General features: G+C 34.4%; 1 protein-coding gene across 1 annotated transcript; it reads right to left on the bottom strand.

Moving 5' to 3' along the window:
- Nucleotides 1-9,706: 9,706 nt before the first annotated feature.
- Nucleotides 9,707-12,983, bottom strand: LOC125473426 (GLABRA2 expression modulator-like). Its single transcript, XM_048576205.1, has 4 exons — nucleotides 12,424-12,983; nucleotides 12,224-12,325; nucleotides 11,152-11,423; nucleotides 9,707-10,025 (listed from the first exon to the last, which is right to left on the bottom strand). The coding sequence occupies exons 1-4, from the start codon at nucleotides 12,746-12,748 to the stop codon at nucleotides 9,840-9,842; spliced, it is 885 nt and encodes a 294-aa protein (XP_048432162.1). The 5' UTR covers nucleotides 12,749-12,983; the 3' UTR covers nucleotides 9,707-9,839.
- Between the last annotated feature and the right edge of the window lie 10,520 nt (nucleotides 12,984-23,503).

Genomic DNA, 23,503 nt, shown 5'->3' on the forward strand with positions numbered 1-23,503 from the left:
ATACAGTAAAATATAAATTAAACACAGGTTATCATGATCCGAAAACGAATTATTAGAGTATCATAATTTAATTCTTGCACAAGCATGCTAGTCAAGATTCTGGACAACTAAAGCAAATTACTTTTATGGGGGTTTTGAACATTAATCCCTGCAAAAAATTAAAATTAAAAAAAATTAAAAAATAAAAACCAGGTGCTAGATTACATATTTAATTTAATTCATTGAAGTGTACTTTTATCCAAATTCATATTCAATTTTTGTTATTTAATATGTATTTTTATTTAATCTCTCCACATTAAATCTTAATTTTATTAATTTGCACATATTTAGTCCTTTAATTATAAATGAACATAACTGAGGAAATATTAAAAGAAATTTGTGATACAAAAATATATAAATACATAAGTGTACATAAATGAATGTGCCGAAATATATAAAATTGACTTTTTGTACCAAAATATATTATAATGAACCTAAATGTATGTACCAAAATGTACTATATTGAATTAATGTACCTAAATGTCAACACCAAAATGTATGTACCGGAATATAGTATATTGAATTAATGTACCTAACAGTCAATACTCAAATGAGAGGTATTAGGTTCGAAACTCGTAGATGACGAATTTGATACCAAATTAAGTTGTCCATTATGTGGCTTAGCCGAACCCCCCTTGCCTTAGTGTAAAATATATGGTTGTATTAAAAAAATACAACTCAAATGTGTGTACCAAAATGTACGTACCGAAATGCATGTATATGTTTGTATCGATGAATTAATGTACCTATATGTTTGTATCGATGGATGTACCGAAATATTCAAATGTATTAATGTACCTAAATGAAGAACATATAAAATTGTTATCGGACTATATATTATAAAACAATTAGTTTCCTAAATGAAGACATTAAAATATATTATTATAATTGAAATGAAAATTAAATTTAAATGTAATTAATACATTAAAATAGGAATAAAAAGATAAATAAAACATCAAAATATAACTAATAAATGAGATGATTAAATTAATTATATTTTGATGTTTTATTTATCTTTTTATTCCTTTTTTAATGTATTAATTACATTTAAATTGAATTTTCATTTCAATTATAATAATATATTTTAATGTCTATAGACAACTAATTTTTTTTATAATATATAATCCGATAATAATTTTGTATGTTCTTCATTTAGGAACATTAATACATTTGAATATTTCATCCATCGATACAAACATATATGTACATTAATTCATCGATACAAACATATGTATGCATTTCGGTAAGTACATTTTGGTACACACATTTGAGTTTTTTTTTTCCCGAGTACAACGATCTATTTTACACTAAGGCGAGGGGGATTCGGCTAAGCCACACAACGGACAACTTAATTTGGTATCGAATTCACCATCCACGAGATTCGAACCTAATACCTCTCATTTGAGTATGACTTTTAGGTATGTTAATTCAATATACTATATTCCGATACATACATTTCGGTACGTATATTTTGGTACATACATTTCGGTATTGACATTTAGGTACATTAATTCAATATAAAACATTTTGGTATATACATTTAGGTTCATTATAATATATTTCGGTACAAAAAAGTCAATTTTATATATTTTGGCACTTCTATGCACTTATGTATTTATATATTTTTGTATCATAAATTTCTTTTTATATTTTCTCATTTATGTTCATTTATAATTAAAGAACTAAATATGTGCAAATTAATAAAATTAAAATTTAATGTGGAGAGATTAAATAAAAATACAAATTAAATAACAAAAATTGAACATAAATTTTGATAAAAGTACACTTCAAGAGATTAAATTGAATTTGTAATCTAGCACCTAGATTCTTTTTTTTTTTTTTTTTATTTAATCTTTTACAATGACTAATGTTCAAAAACCCATTTTATTGCAGTAAGTTTTTTGTTGGCATTTTAGAAAAGATGAGAAAGGAAACACCAACATCTTGATTCTTTTTGGATGAGCATCCTCTGCATGTTTTTTAACATTCAATACTTTGCAAGACTTTTAATCTTGTTCATTCAATAGGATCTGACGGCTAAAATGATTGCCGCATTTTTTAACCTTGTTCAATAGGATCTTACATGTAGGTCTCTTTGAAGTTTGATGTTTATTCTCTACAGAGTATTTTTGTATATTTAATCATTATTATATATATATTAAAAATGAAGAGGGTAGCCATACATATAAAATTTATTTTATCTTGTCAAATATGATTAATGTCATATACACATGGAATAGCCAACAAATATCACAAGAATTAAAAAAAAAAAATTGAAGTATAAATAAAAGTTTGAAAATTTTTAATCTTGCAAAATATATGAGATCCAAATTATGTTAAAAAAAGTCCAAAATAAAACCAAATTCTGAAATTTCCGATAAATTTCGATTAATCTAAAATTCCGATATTAAAACTAATATTTGATTACGAAGGCTTTTAAATTAGCATGAGAATGCTTGTTTCTGATTCGATCCAATCGAAAATCACTACTTGTAGTAAATAATTAGTGGGTAGGTGTACAGGGCGGCTCAATTAAATAAATTACAAGGTATTGAGTAGCGACGGCCTCTAGTGGCCATAGACTTGGAAAGTTACCTAACATATAACTTGTCAAGGATACTCTGTGAATTTTTTTTTTATGAGAATTCCAGAAATCTTCTAATTACTTTCATTTATCATATATCGTGCAGTTAATTTTTATCAAATACTATTTATATTTAATTTTAAATAAAAAAATTTACAATAATTTTTTATTGTACAATATACAATGAATGAATGTATTTAGAAAATTCTTAAGATCCTCACAAGAGGATCGGAAAGGATACTCACTCCAAAAATAAAGGCAACCTACCTAGATTTTAGACAGGACACATGATTGCCTATATAACTAAGCCCACGTACCGACATGCCTTTTTGTAAATAAGCTTTTTATTATATTAATTAATCAGATATTTATATACTGGGATATTTTTAGGGATGTGCTATTCGCACATCTTATTTTTCTTCTCACATATCATTTAATAATTTTTATTCGTTGATTTTCTTCCATTCATCCGATCCGATGGCTGAAAATTAAAAAGGTATATGAGAAGTAAAATGAGATGTGTGGATATCACATCCTATTTTTATTCGTTATCCTTAAATAGTGGGAATACTCATTATTCTATTTATTACTATTAGTTAAGTTTAAATTATAAAATTTGTATTTATCTATTATATAAACTATATAAATTTCTAAATTTAAATTTATACAACGATAATAATAAAATGGTGAGTATAACCATAACATGAAAACGGAAAGCAAATATATTTCCACAAAACACGATCATGACTGATGACTGATGGAGAGAGAGTTATCATGATTCAGCAAGGACAATCATACTCAATGGAACAGTAGAATTGCATACTTTGAGAAGGAAAAAAAAAGGTGATGAATGCCATGAAGGCTTCCAAAATGTGTAGTGCTGCACCAGCAGAATATCTGGTTCACAGAAAATATGGCCAAATAGTTAGTTTTTAAATAAAATATAAATAAAGAACATATAACTTTGCTCTAGGAAGACAAAGCAAAGATCATTACTAATCACATTTGATTTCCCCACCCTTTTTTTGGGGCAGAAAAGAAAAAGAATGATCAGCTGCCTATTAATTGACCTAGTGATCATTGGGATGTATCTAGACATTGGATTTTGATGTAGAATGTAGGATGTAGATGCAGCCTCACCTTGCTAAGTTATGAATTTGAGGCTATGAACCAGAATTTCTTTTTGGAAAGGAAAGCAAAATTATGGTATTTGAGCAACGGTCTAATAGAGGAGAGAAAATTTGGTCAAAGTTTCCTTCATACGATTCTTTTTCAACAAGCGAACGATATTGTTCACTCCTTAGTCATCAGTATGCCATGTAAATCGAACTTGAAACATTCTCCAACAAAGTGGAGACTAAATGCCACTTGATCGACTGGATCATGTGCATGTGTAGATTGATTGGCATATAGTGTTTTGTTGGAACATAATGAAATGAGGCAACATTCTGTAACACATATTATGTTTTAACTAGACAAAAACAATTTCCAGCTAAATTTTTTGTCATAATTGAAATGCCCAAAAGCATGAACTTTAAGAACACCCAAAGCATATGATGTCCCAATTTTTGGGTAGCCATATTTCAGTTGGGCAGTTAAGCTTAAGAATGAAGCAGACGTGACAACTCCTAAGAGAAGACAGTTACGCGTGCAAGTGTGATCTAATCTGTAAGCTAAGCATGTTCGTAAACAGTTTTTTGTTTTGTAGATGTTTTCATTTGGACATTATAGGGCCAATAATTAAAATGATCAAAGTAGGATTTGTAGGAATTTTTTATGCCGAAAGAGAGAAAAAGCACATTTGATGCCCAGCCCCGCCACACCATCATCATCGTCTTCTGTCAACCGTGACCCCAACCGTGAAACCACGTTTTGGGCTTTTGCCCAACTATACAGGCCGCCCTTTTCTTGAATCATTAGTAAGTGAAGACCTATAAGCAAGCAAACAGGCTGGTATTTAATACCACAATTTAGTGATATTTCTCTTTATCGGTAAATGAAGATTTTTTAAACAAAATTTGTTGTGTATACCTTTGCAGAAGACGGTCATTTTGAATCATATAAGGTCATCTCGAATGGAGAGGTCTAAAGATCCAAAAGCCAAAAAATGACCTGATTTGCCAAAAAACGCATCTCCAATATATGATTGTGCTATAATTCTATGAAGCCAACCAGACCATTATTTGGCCAAAGAGGCATCAGGCTAGCCGAACGTAGCCCCCCCTTAGCCCTTTTTTGGGCCCAACTCTTTAGTTGCAATAATTTTCAAATTTAACAACTGGATTTGAAAACATTCAAAGGTAGTTTAATTCAATTAACCAATAAATTTAAAGTATAAACTAAAAACTAAGAAATTATTGAGGAGACTATATTTAACTTATTCGATTGGAGATGATATATGAGTATGACTTAATACTGTTCATTTAAAAATATTTTTTTTGTAAGGTTATAATTTTAGACGACGCTATAATTAACCTTTTCGGTTAAAGATCACCTAAGAAACTTTGAGTTCATTCAATATCCCAATTATCTCTCCGACTACGGCACAAACATACATCGCACTCCATTCTCAAAATTCAGCATCTAGGACCTTCCGTCATGGATCCAACCATTTGATTCTCGAGTCTTGAGTTCGATTGCGGATGAGTCCAATCCCCGGAGCCCTTAGACTGCCCTCGGGACCTACTAACCCAAAATTCAAGCCTAACTTCAAAAAATTCAATGAAGCTTTACTACAAACTTGCTTTAAGAAAAATAAAAACATTTTCAAGATCCACATAAAAATAAAACTTAAAAAGTTACGGAAACAACTTTTAAATAGTTTCAATTCTCTTTTTATTTGAAAAAAAAATGAAATCATTTATCAAAATAGTTTCAAATTTTCAATTCTTATGAATGAAAATTAAAAGCTAAAAATTGAAAGAAAGAAAAATCAACATTTATGAATATTTTCTTTACCAATTCCTAATATCACAAAACTATTGAACCTGAAGGTTTCAATGATGTTACTATGATCCTATATTTTACTCATGCTACGTTTGGATGAAAAACTTTAAAATCCAATGAAATTTTGGACTCAATTTGAAAAATGCACAACAAGAATAGTACCAAATTACTATTGAACTTCAAATTCATTACCAAAACATGACAAATACTATTAGAGGTGTCGTTTGAAAGTTCCCTCAAATTTGTTGTGTTCAATCACTTTCGAGTCATTCTATGTTCTTCCACCTTACATCACATTTTAATATTTTCAAATACTTTCAACTAATCTTTTAGTATTATACGAAATTAAAAACAAAATTATTTTAATTATTTTATTCAAAAAATAATAATATTTTAATACAAATTGCCTAGACTATTCAGTTTAAGAGTAGAGATGCACTTGGGTAGTTACTGTTCATTAAAGATAGTTACTATTCACTTGGAGGGTTTGAATTGCCTATTGCCCAAGGGCTTTTTAGGGCTGGAAGTGCTCTAAATAGCTGGTATGTTTTAGCGATTTATTTTAGTTGGTAAATTTCTCTGTCACTCACAAGTGACTTAATTCGTGATAAGTAAGAAAGAGAGATTAGATTGTTAAGTTTCCTTTCACTAAAGCCCAAACAACTTATAGTGATTCATATCGAGCTTTGTTGTTTAGGCTTTTTCATTCGTATACTGAAACGGCATAGTTGGCGATGACATAGTACTGCTCTAGATTTGGGAAGACGTTGATGTTTTGGCTGAGGGAAGGGAGAAGAGAGAGGAGACAGAAGCCAGAGGGAGAGGATATAGAACTACCAGGTTTTATAACACCGTTGTAACTTAAGTTCAAATTTTAATCTCGTTCGTCCATATAAAGCTAACTGTCTTCATTTACATGTGTAATGTGGACCAGAAAAAATTTGGCCTTATGGGTTCCTACTTGGGCTGACAAATTTGAGGGCTACGTCCTTTCCAAGTAACAATCCAATTGGAGATTAATGAGGAATACAATCCTGTACAAAATCAAATTAAAGAGTCCCAAAAAGAGTAAGAATCCCTAAACAACATTAAAGCAAGGGAATTGTTATTAGCACTTCAAAAATCTCATTCTACACTCCAAACTTTCTATATTAGGAAAGAAAAATACACTTGTGAGAAATGTAGAATGAGATTTTTGGAGTGCCAATAATACTTCCCTAAAGCAAAACCTATTGTTTCCTATCCGTAACCTCATTGGTTCCCAAAAAAAACTTGCCAGATATATTCTGATTTGTATACCCAATTGGTTACTTGAAGCTCAAGTAAACAGCCCAGAAACCCTAATCGTTAGGTCCCTTTTAAACTCTCTCAGTCTTTCCTTCCCTTCTTCCAAACATTACCAGCTTGTGAATCTACATGCAATCGGCTAAGAATTTTTTTCCCTTTTACTCTCCTAAGGAAGATATGATCTCGGGAGAGAGATATACGTCAGTCATGGTTGATCAATACTCTGAAGACCCCAGTCACGAAGACAAGAGATGGCTACGACGACTGAGGGTGCTAATCTTCTTCTATACCTAAAACGCAAACTTTTGAGTGCCGAAACAGGCCGAAAATTGGAGTACATGAAATACAAAGTTCTTTCTCAAAATGGGTTGTATTCGTATGCAGGAACCAAGAGAAAAGCACCACGAATCGAAGTGGATGAAGCCCCGCTACCCCAAGGAGCCATTAGTGGTCCTTCTGCACCCCAGGAAGCCATTGAGGGTGCTTCTGCACGAGGACGACGCTTGCCGGGAGAACCACAATTACAAGTAATTCAAGGCTTGTTCTATGGAAACTATGCCCCTCCTGATCTCCCACCAGTCCCAAATCTACGGCCCTTAATTCAAGTTCACAGCAAGCCTTTTGAGAAACAACTGACAAGTAGTGATGTGAGGGATGACCAATCTAGGCTTTCTATGTGCAAAGAAGATGTCGAAAATCACATCTTCCCGCTGTTGAAGGACGACGAAGACCCTAACCAAGGCATTCCTGTAACAACTTATGACATGGGCGGTAATGAGTACCCTATGGTGTTCAAAACTTGGGTTTCCAAGACTCATGTCCTCACTGGAGGTTGGAAAAGTTTTTGTCACGATCGCGGATTGGTTGAGAAGATTGATTTTGTGACGGTGTGGGTTTTTCGGAATGCGGTGAATGGAAGCCTTTGCTTTGCCATCAATTCAAGAAGGTTTCCGGCCGTGTCTGAAGCCATCAAGAAAAGAAGAAGGCAGAACTGAGACCGTGGACCGCCGTTAGGTCTGCATATATATATTGTCCTTACTAAGGTTTGTTGTAGGGGTTTTTCTTCATATTTTTTATATTGGGCATAAGGACCAATTAATTAGGGTTCTTTTGATGTTTAGGCATGCAAATGTCCGTAATTAATATGTGTTTGTTGGTTAATTGCTTTTGATTTCGTTAATAGTATTTTTGTATGTTGGTAGTTTCTTCTAGTTCATATATCATATAAGTGCTTCATAATTTTGCAATTGCAAGAGTAGAATTTTGGACCATGTTCTTATTGGTCCTGCCATTAAGTAATGGGAAATGTTAGGGAGATGGTAGACGTTATTATGCAACCTCCCTAATAAAGGTGAGAACTATTTGTATAGCTGATACTGCTTCTGTTAACGTAGTGGTACAATGTGATTTATTGAAATATAATCTTCCTAACATTACCCAAAATGTGTATGCCTCCCATCAAGAAATAAACTTTTATTAGATTTCATGGGGTTTTGATTTTTCACATCAGTCGTTATGTACATAAAAGAACACTACACACCATATGAGAGAAACTTTCATGCCTTGGTGTGATTGCCTACCTTTTCTATTAGGGGTGGATACGGTCTGGTTCGGCCCGGTTCCACTTTTAAACGGGAATTAGAACTGAAAAATATAAAGGGATTTTTTTCAAATCTTCTTCTACTTCCAATACCAAACACATATTTCAACAACAAACTCAAGCAAATTTGAGTTCCCATTACTAGATCTACAAGATTTGTGACTGGAAGATAGAAAGTGTACATAAAAATATAAATCCTAATCAATACCAAAGTGTACATCCTAAACTGACATTATCATTGTTCTAAAAATCCCCGTCTAGCGCTGCCTAGAAGCCAGGTGGTTGGCTACCGTCCTGATTAGTCCCTAGGTGTTTGAAAATGAAGAAAGCACGCCTAGTCCTGCTTAAGCGTTCACCTAGCCCACCTAAAACCACCTAGCTACCCGCCTATGTCACAATTCTCACTTAGACAAAAAATCAATAACGTTCATTTTGCATTTTATTTTGTCTATAAAATGTAAGAGACTTGTTGAATCTTTGAATGACCTCTCATTATATGCATGTTCCACATATTTTCAATATGTTTTGATGCTTTATAATTTATGTCATTTTATTTATTAATTTATGTATCCTAATAGAATTATGTATTAATTTTAAGTATAAATAGACACCTATATAGTACAATATATAATAAATTTACTTAAATTTGGCTAGGCGCTAGTCCCTAGTCCGTTGCCAGACTACCGCCTAACGTCTTTTAGAATCTTGGAAATTATAATGTACATAATGCATGATATACTAAAAAAGAATGAAGAAAAATAAACAAGGGAAGAGAAGTGAAGTATATCTGGCTTATGCACAAGACCTTCTTGGGAAAATGGCTATTTATATGCATAAAAAAATTAATATTAAAAACAGTTTAGTCTCGTTCCTTCAATTCTTAGTATTTCCAAATTGGAAGCGATGAGACGGTCCAATTCAATTTTTGTTTCGATTTTGACTTTTGGTTAACACAACTTTTTATTGATTTTTTTTTATAACTAACCAATTAAATTCTCCCGCTCGGCAATTTTTATGCCCACCCCTACTTGCTCTCTGCGGTATCATTGAGAGATAGGAAGGGTACGACAACGGCATTGGGTAGGGACATATTTTGGTACGACAACGGCATTGGGTAGGGACATATTTTTACATCATATAGATTATAGACTGCAAAACAATAGGCCTGAATATCATTCTACCCACTCCTAAAAGTACAATCATATGGAAATTGTAAAATTACTTGATCTAATTTTCAGACTTTCAAAAAATAGCACAAGTGTGGCATACATTATCAAAATGATCAAGATCGTACATTGTCAAATAAATTCATCTACAAACTTATCAGTTATAAAACATCTTACGATGCGAAAAAAGCAAAAATTTCTGTGCCACAAAAAATGATCAAACAGATGAGTTCCGAGCTTGGAGAGCTTCTTGTAGGCAAATGACGGCACCATCATAATTTAAGAATCCCATAAACCAGAACTCATGGTTATCAACCGAGATAACCTGAATGTACTTTTCAGCAGGGTTCGATCTGCTTGACGATGGATTGACTGCTTTAAGCTGATGTAACGGTATAACCACCTATTATAATTCTCGTGTCAACGGAAATTAGTACAAATAACAGTTAACAACTCGTTAACCAAAATATGACTCACTCTAATACACCACATATGATCGAGAGCAAATAAACAAAACATGTCAATGATATATTCTTAAAACTCCCGAAATAAACCCAGCTCTCTAATTTCCTTCTGCCAATGCAATCTGCAAAGTTGTTCCTCGTCTTTCTTTTCACAACACAACATGTACAAAAGTACAAACATGATACGACTACGGAAATATTACCACCAGCAGTTGTTGTGCGACTCAGAATATTTTGCTAATACATCTTCATCAAGAGTCAAGAAAATTATATAAGGGAGAACAAGCATACGAAAACAGAGTATAATTATTTACCATAGCTTCCCTACACCGTGGTAATTATTTCCAGGTTTTGTTTACAATGCCAAGTGAATTCACTTGCTAATCTAGCCAGAACCTTCAATAAGGTTGATTACTAATGAAGATCACAAGTCCACTTAAGATAACAAAAATACCGAACCAAACTATCAAAGCAAAGGGCCTCAAATTCTACAACACAAATCATGTTGAAAATTAAAGTTGAGCTGATACAGTTAATCAGTTAATGTGAGACTAAACAATCTCATAAACTTGCTCACTGAAGTATAAATCAAGGCTGAAACTCATGAACATTTTTTTCGCTATACATAGGGCTAAGCCTAAAAATGAAAATACTCAGCTCAGCACTTGCCCAACTATATGTAACATCTTGAAAACTTTCGGTGAGAAAAGTTGAAATGGACGAAAAATACTTGCAGTGCAGAGGTTTATAAATTCCGAGAGAATTACATCAGAACCAAATTATACACCTTATGTGTCAGATATTAAGTGTTGATACTGGCCTACCAATGTCGAATCTATTTCCCTTCACTACTTAGTTGCAGTCACCATCAAATTAGAACACAACGGGGAATTTCCCTCAGATGTCTAGTGGCACGATTTTCTACTATGAAAAACTACCACGATTTGCTAATTTGAAAAACTATAATCAGTCAATAACGCAGCCCTTAAAATAGTTGCTAGTTAATTGAAATCCCATATTTGGAAAAGTTCAAAAGGCACAAAAGTAAGGCATGTGCAAACTTACCTTGTAATAGCTCCATTCAGTTTGGCTCTCAGCTTTGTATGAGATGGGATTATCACTGCAGTAGGCAAGCTTTGCAGTAGAAACATATAAAACTCCCATGACTGGACCAGCTGATGTGGACAAGTAACATGCAAATGAATTTTGAAGTTGCTCCTCGGGAGTTGTCTCAAAGGTTGATCGAAAGATCTTCTCGTAACCACCTTCTGCTAGAACCTTTGTTCCTTGTGCAATTCTTCCCATGGCAGCATCAGCAAAACTGGGGCTTGTTTTTACTAGTTTGAAGGAAACAGGATGATTAGTGCCTTCATCCATCACAACCAATGTTTAGGATCAACAAAATACACAAACTAAAATATAGAAAGAGGTAAGATAAACAGAGAAAACAAAATCGGGGAGACCAAGGGAGATTGCAATCTCGTTTCCTCTTACGAAAGCAGACTTTTCTGGGCATTCAGTGTGAACAAAACAAAAGCTTTTGACGGAATTAAGTTCAAATGGTTAGAAAAACTGGAGGCTGGTACTAAAAACCACAATGTACTGAACAACTTTCAGGCACCTGGCGATAAGCATTTTACAAGAATTTTCAGCAAATCTTCCTCACAAATTTTGAACTTTCAATTCTCATGTCAATCAAAAGATCTACCAAATAAAATTAGCACACACACACCACACCTATACTTTTACTTAAAAATAACCAAGGAAGCCGAATTCAAACCTAATCTTAACACAAATCCCATGATTAAAATTAGGGCTATACTAGGGAGACCAAATTTTTAAACCAAATTTACAAACCAAATGATTTGCCACCAATAAGAAATAAGTACGTTAACCAACACTTAAGTAATAATCAATTATCAACTTCATTTGATTTACAAAATTTAGTTTAGAAATTTGGTCTCCTAGCACAACAACAACAACAACAACAACAACAACAAAGCATTTTCCCACTAAGTGGGGAGAAATTTGGTCTCCTAGCATTACCCTTAAAAATATATACGTTAAAATTAATTGAAACGAAGTAAATGAGCTGAGATTAACAGGAAGAAGAAACAAAAAGGAAGCAGAAACTCACAGTGCTGCCACGTGTTTCCGGCGAGATCCTCCGCCTTCTTCGTAGCTTCCCCCACCGACTTCCTCCACCTCCCAAACACGTTCCGCACAGTCTCCACCGAATCTAACCATGCACGCATACACAACAAATACGTATCCACAATCTTCAAACATATATACGAATCCAAACAAGGACAAAAATACGGAAGCACAGATACCGACCTTTGAATGAGAGAGATTGTGAGAGCGTAGGGGAGGGGGCCACGTAGGTATTGGATCCCTGATGGGAAGAGTGATCCGACGATGCAGCGTGCGACTCGGACACCAATTCCGGGCTCCAACGAACCGATTTCTTCGACCCGTAACCCGTGGGAGTGGAGAACGCCTCCGTCAGAGTCGGCTGAGCCTGAGCCTGCGAGCCCATCACGAAGCTCGCCCAGTTCGCATCCCCGTTCAGGGCTTCGGCTGCAGACTTCGGGGTCGGATCCTGGGCGGCCGGAGTCTGCGTTTTGGAATCGGCCTCGGCGGTGGGCTTGGGCGGGTCCATCGTTCGTTCTAGAAGATTCCGGTGCTGACGCGGGATCGAATTGGCGCGTGGTGATCTGGTTTCTCTGTGTGTGTGATTGATTATTTAGTTTTCTTCTTTTTTTTGTTATTTTTGTAGGTGGAATTTGTAAATTCGAGTTTTGAAATGGAAGAAATTGGGATTATTGGAGGGACGCGTTTAGCGATAAAGAACTTGACGTTTTAGGACATGGACCCTCCGTTGACGGGAGGCTCTTCCTATTCTCCTCTCTCTGAACCGCCACGTGTTTTTTATTTTTCTTTACCGTGATATTTAGGATGTGCTATCCACACACCCATTTTTACTTCTTACACACTTCTTGTTACTTTCTGTCCTTTGATATTCTTCATTTCATTCGATCCGACGACCGAAAATTAGAAAGATGTGTGAGAAGTAAAAAATGGTATGTGGATATCACACCCCATACTTTATTAGCAGAACATTTTTGTTCATCATTCTAAACTTTTTGGTGCATGTTCACCGTACAACTTAGGGGTGGGCACGGGCTTAAATTTGGAGGGACCGGATCGGACTCGCTTTAAATCGTAATGGGACGGGCCAGGCTTGGTGATAAAATTTTTGAATCTAGAATCAGACCTGATTCAGCCCGTTTGATACAGGCAATTTGGGGTGGGTCCACTTACTTTTTTTTTTTTTTTTTTCAAAGAATTGATTGTTGGATCCATTTAATTTTTTTTTTTATTAAAACAAAGTACATACTCTACTGCATCATCCAATTTTTATTTTTTTTTTTCATCTTAGAAATTTGTAGATCCAAAATTCCAAATAACATAAAAAATCCAAATTTCCAAGATCCAAAATTAAAACCGAGTACAAAGCCTACTGATTCTAAGATCCAAAACTTCAAATAACATCAAAAATCTAAATAACATCGAAAGTTTAAGGTCTGAACATGAAAATAATAACATCCAAAACAACAAAAAATAGCATCTGAGACATCCAAAGTCCAAAGATCAAATTAACATAAAATGAAATCCGTAATAACATCCAAATTAATATCTGAAATGACTTCCAATTTTTGGGTGATTTATGGTAGAAGGACGACACCCTTCCTTGTGACCTCTCTCTAACTACAATTGAGGAAGAAACATATGTGATCATTAGAAATGAGAGATTAGAAGCATATTACATAATCAGTACTTGCATGAAATATATTACATGATTAGTATAACAAATTTCATAAACATAAAGAAAGCCAACAAACTTTTCATTATTGGCTTTGCTCAATAATCTAGTCAATTCCAATTGGGGGTTGAAAATCGAAACCAATAATGGATATCAAATAATCTTCACTATTGCTTTGACTTACAAGCATCAAGATTGCAGGTTCAATTACCAATTTTATTTCAAAAATCAATATCTTCAAAAAATTGTAACAAATTTAAATACCAAACAATTTAAAATCTACAATCTATAAGCAAATACATAAAATTCAAAACCAATCGAAAAGTTTCAGCAAGTAATCAAATCATAGCAGTCCATATAATGAATCTAAAAGCTTATGCAATCAAAGCCCCAAAAAACCTAAATTCCCAAACCAGAAACCCACATAATTCCTAAATCAATTGAAAATCTTATGCAAAAACCCTAAATTCCTAAATTAGAAACCCTAATTCATAAATTACCTAGGGATTTGCAGGATGATGCTAGTGTTCTCAATGGCGAGGATGGTGTGGTGGTGGCCAGAACTCGCGATTGGAAGGATTGGAGGAGAGTCAGGAGACGATGCCACGATGGTGATGGTGGCTAGCTGCTGTGATGTCGACACAGTCGAGGTCGACTCAGTCACCATAAGTCTCAGGGAGTCAAGTCAAGTAGGGGTAGGAGGGAGAATGAGAAAGTGGGGATAGTCAATGGATGGAGATGGGCGCCTTATCGAGGTCTGAGATGAGAGATGAGAGGAGATGCGGGGAGTGGAAAAGTCTAAGTGCAATCGAGGTCTGAAAGACAAACTCTCTGTATGTTTTAATGCAAAGATTTGATCAATGAACCAGGTTAAATCTCGGATTTTTGGACATGGAAACGATCCGGGTCGGGGACCCGTTTCCTCAGTAATTAGGACTTGCCCTGTCCCGTTCCGTTTCAGATTTAAAAAAATTGGACCCGCCCTGTACCCGCCCCGAACCGCTTGGACCCACCCATACCCGAGGGTCCATGCCCTATTTGCCCACCCCTAGTACAACTAATCATTTGTCATGTCTCTTCTCACTTAACCTTGAATAACTTTTTTCAAAATTAAAAAAGTAGCATTTAATGTGAAAGTTAACTAGAGTTAAGTAAAATGACACATGACAAAAGATTAAGTGTAACCATACACTATAGTTATGGACACATGGAAAATTCACCTTGGTAAGAATCCTAAGAGGCCTTTAAGGAATGAGATTTCAATTTCTTTTAAAATGGGAATTAGTTGGGAGCTCACATCACATCGAATTTCAACGATTCGAACCGTTTATTTTCTAAGTTGCACCTCTTAGACCATCCTTGCAAACTATTAGCCAAATCAAAAATATTTTAAACATCTAATTGGGTTGAAAGAGCCACGTACTACGGTCTAGTGGTATTCATCTTCACTTGTAAGTGAGAGATATTATGTTCGATTCTCGGCAAAGATAAATTTAAACCACATTATTACTAGCCCATTTCGAGGAACACTTTGTTTTATAAAAAACAATGAAATTTGATCGTGATAATTAACTAGGCAAATGATTTCAGATTGAATTGAATTTTTACAAGAATGATCTATGAATCGTAACTTACAAAATAGACAATTCGAATCATTGAAGTTGATGTAGAATAGGTCCCACAATTATCCTTTATTTTATTTTTTTTTTTCAAAAAGTGAAAATCTCTTCCCTGGTTCTCTTAAAGAGCCTGAGTATAACATATACTATACAGGGAGAAATGTTTTATTTTTAGAAAACATTGTCGCTCTTACATAAATAATGTTATTAATCGGTTTATAATATTAGGTGGACGGAACGAGCAGTATATCTTTTTAGTTTGAAGTCCAAAAAGGGTGGTGGGTTGAGTTTTTTAAGTTTTCTTCTCCAATGCAAAGGTTTAGGCCATAAAAGCTCCACTTCCGGTGCCATATCGTGAATATGTCTATTCACAAAATTTAATTTTCTGTACGTATAATTCTTCAACTACGATGAACCGTAAATTTCTCATTCGACGTATTGCAAATTTAAAATCTAAGAACATGGACAGATAGAGCAATACTTACATACCGGGATTTTCCTGAATTTTCTACTTCAATTTAGCAGATAATTGCGCAAGACTTTTACTCCAAATTGAGCAGATAGATGTATGGTCTTTCTCACGGTGGCATCGCCAATCGCCAAGACGAATTGGAAAATCCAATTCAAACTAGGCTATGTTTGAACAAAGGGACTATTAAAATGTAAGAGATTGAGTTCACGTGAGTCAAGAACAGACCATAAAATGTATAGATGAGGTCAGCAATACGAAGGCGCGTGATTGGGATTTCAAAGGACACCTTTGAAGAAGGGTTTTGCAAGATCTCATATGAGTTTCTAATGTTCATGGAGGACATTGTTAAACCCGTCCGTGTATTTTTAAGGTCCATCTTTTACTTATTTGGACTCAATTCTTTGAAATTTGAAAATTCCTGAATCAAACATAGCTAAAGAATTGTGTAGTCTTTACGTCCAAGAGGGTTAGGAGAACTCTCATCACAGATGCTTAATAGACTACTAAGTCACAACCTGCCTGTAGTAGTTCATTGGGTTGGGCCTTCGGTGAGAATTGGACAAATGGGCAAGGCGGCACGAGCACGGTACGGGCATGACCCACTTAGATAGGTATGACAAGTCACAATTCGCAAGAAGTGGTCAGGCCGGACTTAAAGATTTAGTCCAAATGGGTCGACTGGCACACGGCCCGCGACCCTGGCCATTATGAATAATCTCATTTATTCATTATTTTTCGTTTACAAACATACGTTTTAAGGTTAGTAAGACTTGGCGTTTGTTTGCCCTCACTAAGTTGGACTGGACTGGACTGGACTAGCTATTAGTCCAATACTGTGTTTGTTCCATGCTGGGACTAACATTAATGAGACTAAAGGGGACTAGCATGGACAAAACCCTTCACTAAGAGGTCTTAGCGAGATCCCCCAATAACCATGGGACTAGCTAAAACTATCCTCTCTTTCTCGTCCTCGTCATGCTCAACGATCATTCTCGACAGACTCCTCGTCATCTCCGTTCACCTAGATCAATCATTAACTTTCCGACTCTTTTTCAGATCCATTTCACAACCAACTTTCATGCAAAATATACCAAATTGAAGCTGGGAGTGACAAGATTACGATTTTACTTGAATCGAGGCCAAAATGTGGTCAAATGTGGTTGGAAAATGGCCTGGAAGTCTCGGCATGTTTGGGCTTCTTCAAATCCATGACAGATTCGAGCATTCAAAGCTAAGATCTCGGTCCAGGGATGGTGATGGATTTTTTGACGGTGCTAACTTCATCCAATTTAACGAGGAAATGGTAAGAAAAAATGAAGAAAAAGATAAGATCATAATAAAATATTAATAATTTATATATTAAATAATATAATATTATAATTTGCTATTATCCAGCTTCTTAGTCCAATACTGCATCAAACGCTTCACTAAGTTAGTCCAGTTTAGTCTAGTCTAAGCCAGTCCAGCTTAGTCTTTGAAGCTAATCCAGTCCGAGATAGTCCGGCGCAACAAACGCCTCCTATGGGTGTGTATGTTTGGGCTTGTCAGGTTTCACTAGATTAGACTGGCTTACTAGTCCGTGTTTGGTTTGATCTGGGACTGTCTTTAATGGGATTAAGTCGGATTTGTTCCGACTAAAGGCTTCGCTACCTCATCTTAGCTAGGACCCCCGAAAAGGATGGGATTGCTAATCCCGACTCTCTAATATCTGCATCGTTTGTGATCTGCAAGCATGCATCGCCAAATCCAGTCACCAAATCTTGCCGTCTCGCTGATCTCCATCATCCCGCAAACCCATCACCAAATCTTGCCGTCTCGCCGATCTCCTTCGTCTCACAAACCCAACTTCCTCTTTGCTTCAAATTGATTCATCTCCCTCTTATGAAACCCAACGAACCCACAGCCCAGATTTCCCTTCTTTGCTTCAAGGAGGAATACCTAGCTGGATTTGCTGTGGATTTAATCCAACGCCAAGAACTGAATTGTAATCTCAAAGAACTGAAATTTAAATATCAAAACAAATTAAGAGTTTCATACTTTGAAGAATAGAAGAACAGAGCAAAGTAATTTGAGTGAAAGAGGGAGAAAAAAAGAGGGAGTGGAGAGAGTAACAGTGGGACGAAGAAAAAGAGAGTAAAAGAGGGAGAAGGAAGGAAGACCATGGGCGGAGAAAAAGAGAGGTTAAGAGAGAGGATGAAGATTATAAAATAATAAATAAATATATTAATATTAAAATATTAATAGATAGTGGTTAAATAATATAGTATTAAAGTTTGTTAATTATCCTGCTTTTTAGTCTGATACTGTATCAAACACTTCACTAAGTTAATCCAGCTTAGTCTAGTCTAAGTCAGTCCAGCTTAATCCCTAAAGCTAGTCCAGTCCAAGATAGTCTGGTCCAACAAACGAACCCTATATTAATGATATTTAGGTTAATAACGTGTTCAAAGAAGTTTCTTTAGATTTTAAAATAACTAAAAGTTTGTTTTCATGAACTCGTCCTGTGTAGCAACCCGGCCTAGCACGACCCCCAAATCCTAATGGGCCAGGGCCACAAGCTGAATTGGGTCTAAATGTTTTATTAAGTGGGTCGACCCAAGCACGATTTGTTTATTAAGTGAGCTGTTTGACAGCTCTATCACTTATTAGGAGTTTCTATGCATCAATATTATTTAAGAAGAAGTATGATAACCATTTCATAATCTAGTTTTAGTTTTAGTTTTTATTAAAAACTAAAAACTCATTTGATAACTAGTTTTAATATTCAAAAATATGAAAACGGAGAATTGAAAGCTATTTTTATGAGTTTTCAAAATTTGGCTTACATTTATCAATTTTTATTTGAAAACTAAAAAGTGCAAATTTTGAAAATGAAATAGTTAAGCAAGTATATATGGAAAAATCCCTTTAGCCTAAATTTCTTGTTATCACTAAACCTTAAAGGCACATGAGAAAAGAGCAGAGAGAACGTATTTTAATTTTGGAAAAGATATACATTTTCAAACACTATGAATATAATGACAAAATCCAAAGAGGTGTCTGTGTGCGATTTAGGATATAATACAGTTTATCTGCCGTTCTAAACCAATTTAGTTAACGTTAAAGACAATCAAACAATTTCTTAATCTAATCATTTAATTATAAGGAGCATGCATGCCATGGAGGGAGGCAGTATGTCACTAACTATGACATTTTCTCATTTTCCACTTCGAAGATGTTAATTGCAGGAAATCTTATTGTCATTACACAAAGAACGGATAATTATATTTATTTATTTGAGGTTAAAAGTGATTTCATTAATAATCAACCATATGAACAAAGAGACGGGCATGCGAAAACGAAACTCTGCATGCCAACAATACAAGGTTATGTAGAGTGAGTAACATAAATAGTGAAAAAAAATATTTCATTTTTACATGTACCATTTGTGTAAACTCAAGTTACGTTGATTTAATAGTTGTTTATATTCTTTTTTTCAATAGTGAAAAAGATCTCAAGTTCGAATCATCGACCATATGAGTAAATAAGAAAAATGAGTTTTGCTTCGTTGGGTTCACACTTCACACTCATTTTAGCTAGGGTTCATTTCCTTTAGTAAAAACAAAAAGGCAAAAAAAGGACTTATCGATACCGACGGCCGGTGGTGATTAATTTTGAATTGGATTACACTTGATGTCTTAATTTGTCCGACTCTTAACATGATTTAGATAATATCAGTGCTAGAGATAAAAGTAAAGACGTTCCTTAATGTTGATTAGTACTAATCCATTGACTGGGATGGGATAAACTAGATCGATGGCGATATGAGCTTGTCTATTAAGCTCACTATATATGTCGTATACCAATTAGTTAACCAAATCACACGGAATGCTAGGTGACCTAAAAGGTCACTTTGTTTAGTTTGTCCATTCCCGAATCATCTACTACTGTGGCGTAGATCAGTTTGTCAAAATCCTTGTATAACTTTTCTTTTCGAAGACCGAATTAGTATATAGTCTAGTAATGTTTCCTCACTTATAAGTGAGAGATCTTCTGGACCCACATGAATGGTGACGACGAATTATATTTGTATTAAGTTAAATACCTAGTTAGTGACTGACTCATTCTGTGACCTATCCTAATTCTCCCTTATAGAACAAAATATTGTTGTATCAAAAAACTTGTTTTCAGAGAGCATATTTATCACCATTACGTGGTGGTGCGCACAACATTAGCTATTCTTAGATAAGTGTGATTTAATTTATGTGCTTACGATGGGCACAGATAGATCTAAACCATGTGCGATAATCACCAAAAGCTCAGTATAACAAATAAACCAAGAATCATTCTTTATAGAATTTTTATCACAAATCACTAGTACAAAAATATGTTTGCGCGACGCAGCAAATTTCGTTGCGCAAAGTATGTTTGCGCAACGTTAAACACAAAACATCATGCAAACTGTCTTTGCACGACGAAGACTGGCGTCGAGCAAAACAGTTTTGCACTACAATTGATCTCTGAAATTGCCCCACACCATCAAGATGGTCCTTGAAATTGAAAATCGATCAATGTAGTCCCTGAAAATAGGTGTTGAAAATCAATATGGTATTTTTGCTCAAATTCTGTAAAAAAAATTATTATGTGCTGATGTGGGTTAATAATTTAATAATTAATTAAAAAATTTGTCTAAATTTTTTTTTGCACAATGGAATATTTTTTTTCTTCTTATAGTAGGCCCTACTCCAAACAGAGATCCCTTCCATAAACTCTCAAAGGCATAAGGCTTAACTAAGGCCTAAAAGGGGGTTTGGAAATATTTTCAACCAACAATAGACGTGTATCGATTAGAACCTTATTATCTCAAGGCAAACCTTGTTGTTCTCTACTGCACCAGATCACCAGGGGAGTGCCTAACAAGCTTTTCAAGATTAAGGTTGTGAGGATGTTGATCGCCTAAATGTTAACGGTATCTCACAAAAATCCTTGCCAAACCAAGCTGTTACCACAGGTTGTCTCGATCCAAGTCCAAGTTGGTGAAGGATGTTGAAGTGTATAAATATGGGTGCATTGAGATTTTGTTTTTGTTTTTTTGTAGAGAATAGACGGCGAAGGCTACCATAGATGGAGGTAGAGGAATGTGGACTAGAATCAAAGGTGATTGCAGGACTAGGTTTTTGGGTTGACAACCTTTTTATTAATTATTAAATTATTAGACTTTTGTGACATATTTATGTGTCGCATTAGCACATAACAAAATTATTGATAAAACTGTGACGGAATGACTACATTAATTTGAGACACTTGCGGTACTACATTGGTCGATTTTCAATTTTAGGGACCATTTTGATGTCTCGGATCAATTTTAGAGACCATTTTGATATTGCAGGTCAATTTCAAGAACCATTTGTGATTAAAGAATGACTTATGGGGCCCATTTATGTGCCACATCAGCACCTACTAGAATTTTTAACATAACTGTGACTAAAAGACCACATTGATTTGCAACACCTATTTTCAAGGACTACATTGATCGATTTTCAATTTTAGAAATCATTTTGATGATGAGAGTCAATTTCATATATCATTTGTGATTAGAAAAAAAAAAAATAAAACCCTTCTTTGTAAGTGTAGTTGCAAGGCCTGTAAGACTGCTTCCTAAAAACTGAAATTGGAAAACCAATTACTAAAAGAAAAGGTCCATGTCTAAAGTAAACAGTTGTAATTTAGAATATTCTACTTCATATGGGAAAAGGTCCGAAGCATTTTAATGTTCGGATTAGGACGTTTTTTTTTTTTTAATTCACAAAACCGATTTATTGGGACCCCATTATCTCCATGTTTGTGAACAAGCCGTCTTCTCACCAATAATCATGTTCAGACTTGTGGTGGAGCACATGTTTGCATCCTTCTTGCCAGCTTCTGCCAGCTCCTATTCATCAACTTAAACATATGTTTACAAATCACTAAATAAAATAAGACCAAACAAATTCCACTCAACTGATCACTATGATGGGATACAATACCAAACACTTAGTAAGCTACTTTGTTATAATATTGGAGAATAATGATTTATGCACATCGCCACGAAGTATATGTATAACTGATATATCATGTGATATCATAATCGCATGCTTCAAATTGATTTAAGTTAAAAGTATCTGTAGCAACATATTAATATCTAAACCCTAGATCCAAGATGGCAAAACCAATACTTGGTGAGGTAAATTCGAAAGAATTTAGTATATTGCATCAACACGTCAAGCGGTGTATCGATTGTTGAAAGTGTATTCATACTACATCACACTAAATTGTTATTACCATGTACATTAGAATTAATGATTATGTTCAAGCATAATTTTTTATTTTTTATTTTTTAAAAAAGGAACAACTGAAGGCAAGTCACAATTATCCTCCCCTTCAGATCTAGAGAGATTATGAGGAATTTCACCCTACCTGTTCAAGCAGAAGAATTGGTAATTTTCACAAGGAAAAAGACGGGAGGAGAGTAGTCCTCTTCAAATGCACCAGAAGTTACGCGTATTTCATTCCAATCCTCCATGCACGGAGTCAAAGGACGCGAAGAAGACAATAAGTTTTTGGAAGCCAAGGAATATTTTATTGTGTTAGTTGAAATGAGCATGTTAGTTGTTTTCCAATTGCAACTCAGCAACGGTAACATGATTAAAACTATAATATAATCTGTTAAATAAGATTACACATTATAATACATTTTCTCCCTCCCCGGTTATCCCACACAGGACGGCTAATCACACAGCTCACATATACGATATATGTGCCATACATTTGGTAAGAGTCTATTGTATGCAACAAAAGGTCCTCATCCAAATGGCCTGCACATGCTTTTTATCTATCCTATGCATATTAATCATAGTAACAATATTCATGGATAATTTTTGTAGTAAAATACAATTTGGAATATAGTTTTTATTTTATCTTATATATATATATATATATAAAGATATATAGGTTATATATACACATTAATCAATCAACCATTGTCGTTTATCAAATTTAAATTCAAAATCTCATATAACAAAGTAAAGATTAAATGTTTTAAGGCAACTAACTATAAGAAGAATATTCTTATGCAACTTTAATCAATATTCTTCTTATATATATTTTTTTAGACTAAAAAAAACTATAAGAAGAATATTGATTATGCAACATTTATTATATTGTAACGACAACTCCAATTGAAGTACGGTACACTATTCATTACAGTAGATTCCATATTTGTTAGAGATACATGCTATTAGTAAATTTGGTGCATTTGATGGCAATCTAAAGAGTTAAATACTATGTTGGTTCTTATATTTTGCTCAATTTTTCATTTTGGTCTTTGTGTTTTGAGTTTTATGAATTTGAGTGATGTGTTTTTTTCTCATTAAATATATTTTTTTGATTTTGTGAGTTACTGTGTTATACATACATGGGCGCATAAACTCTAAAATTACGTAAAAATGATCAAAATGACTAACAGATATAAGCGTAAGTACC

This window comes from the organism of the source record quoted next, unplaced genomic scaffold, assembly GCF_019419815.1.
Source record: "Pyrus x bretschneideri cultivar Hongxiangsu unplaced genomic scaffold, Pyrus_bretschneideri_v1 Contig86, whole genome shotgun sequence".
Lineage (NCBI taxonomy): Eukaryota > Viridiplantae > Streptophyta > Magnoliopsida > Rosales > Rosaceae > Pyrus > Pyrus x bretschneideri.

Excerpts from the sequence above, each read along its gene's own strand:
- LOC125473426 (XM_048576205.1), bottom strand. The coding sequence starts at position 12,748 with ATGGACCCGCCCAAGCCCACCGCCGAGGCCGATTCCAAAACGCAGACT. Across the intron at positions 11,424-12,223 it reads CGGAAACACGTGGCAGCACT|TAAAAACAAGCCCCAGTTTT; the intron begins GTGAGTTTCTGC and ends CCTTCAAACTAG. Across the intron at positions 10,026-11,151 it reads CTGAATGGAGCTATTACAAG|GTGGTTATACCGTTACATCA; the intron begins GTAAGTTTGCAC and ends GAATTATAATAG.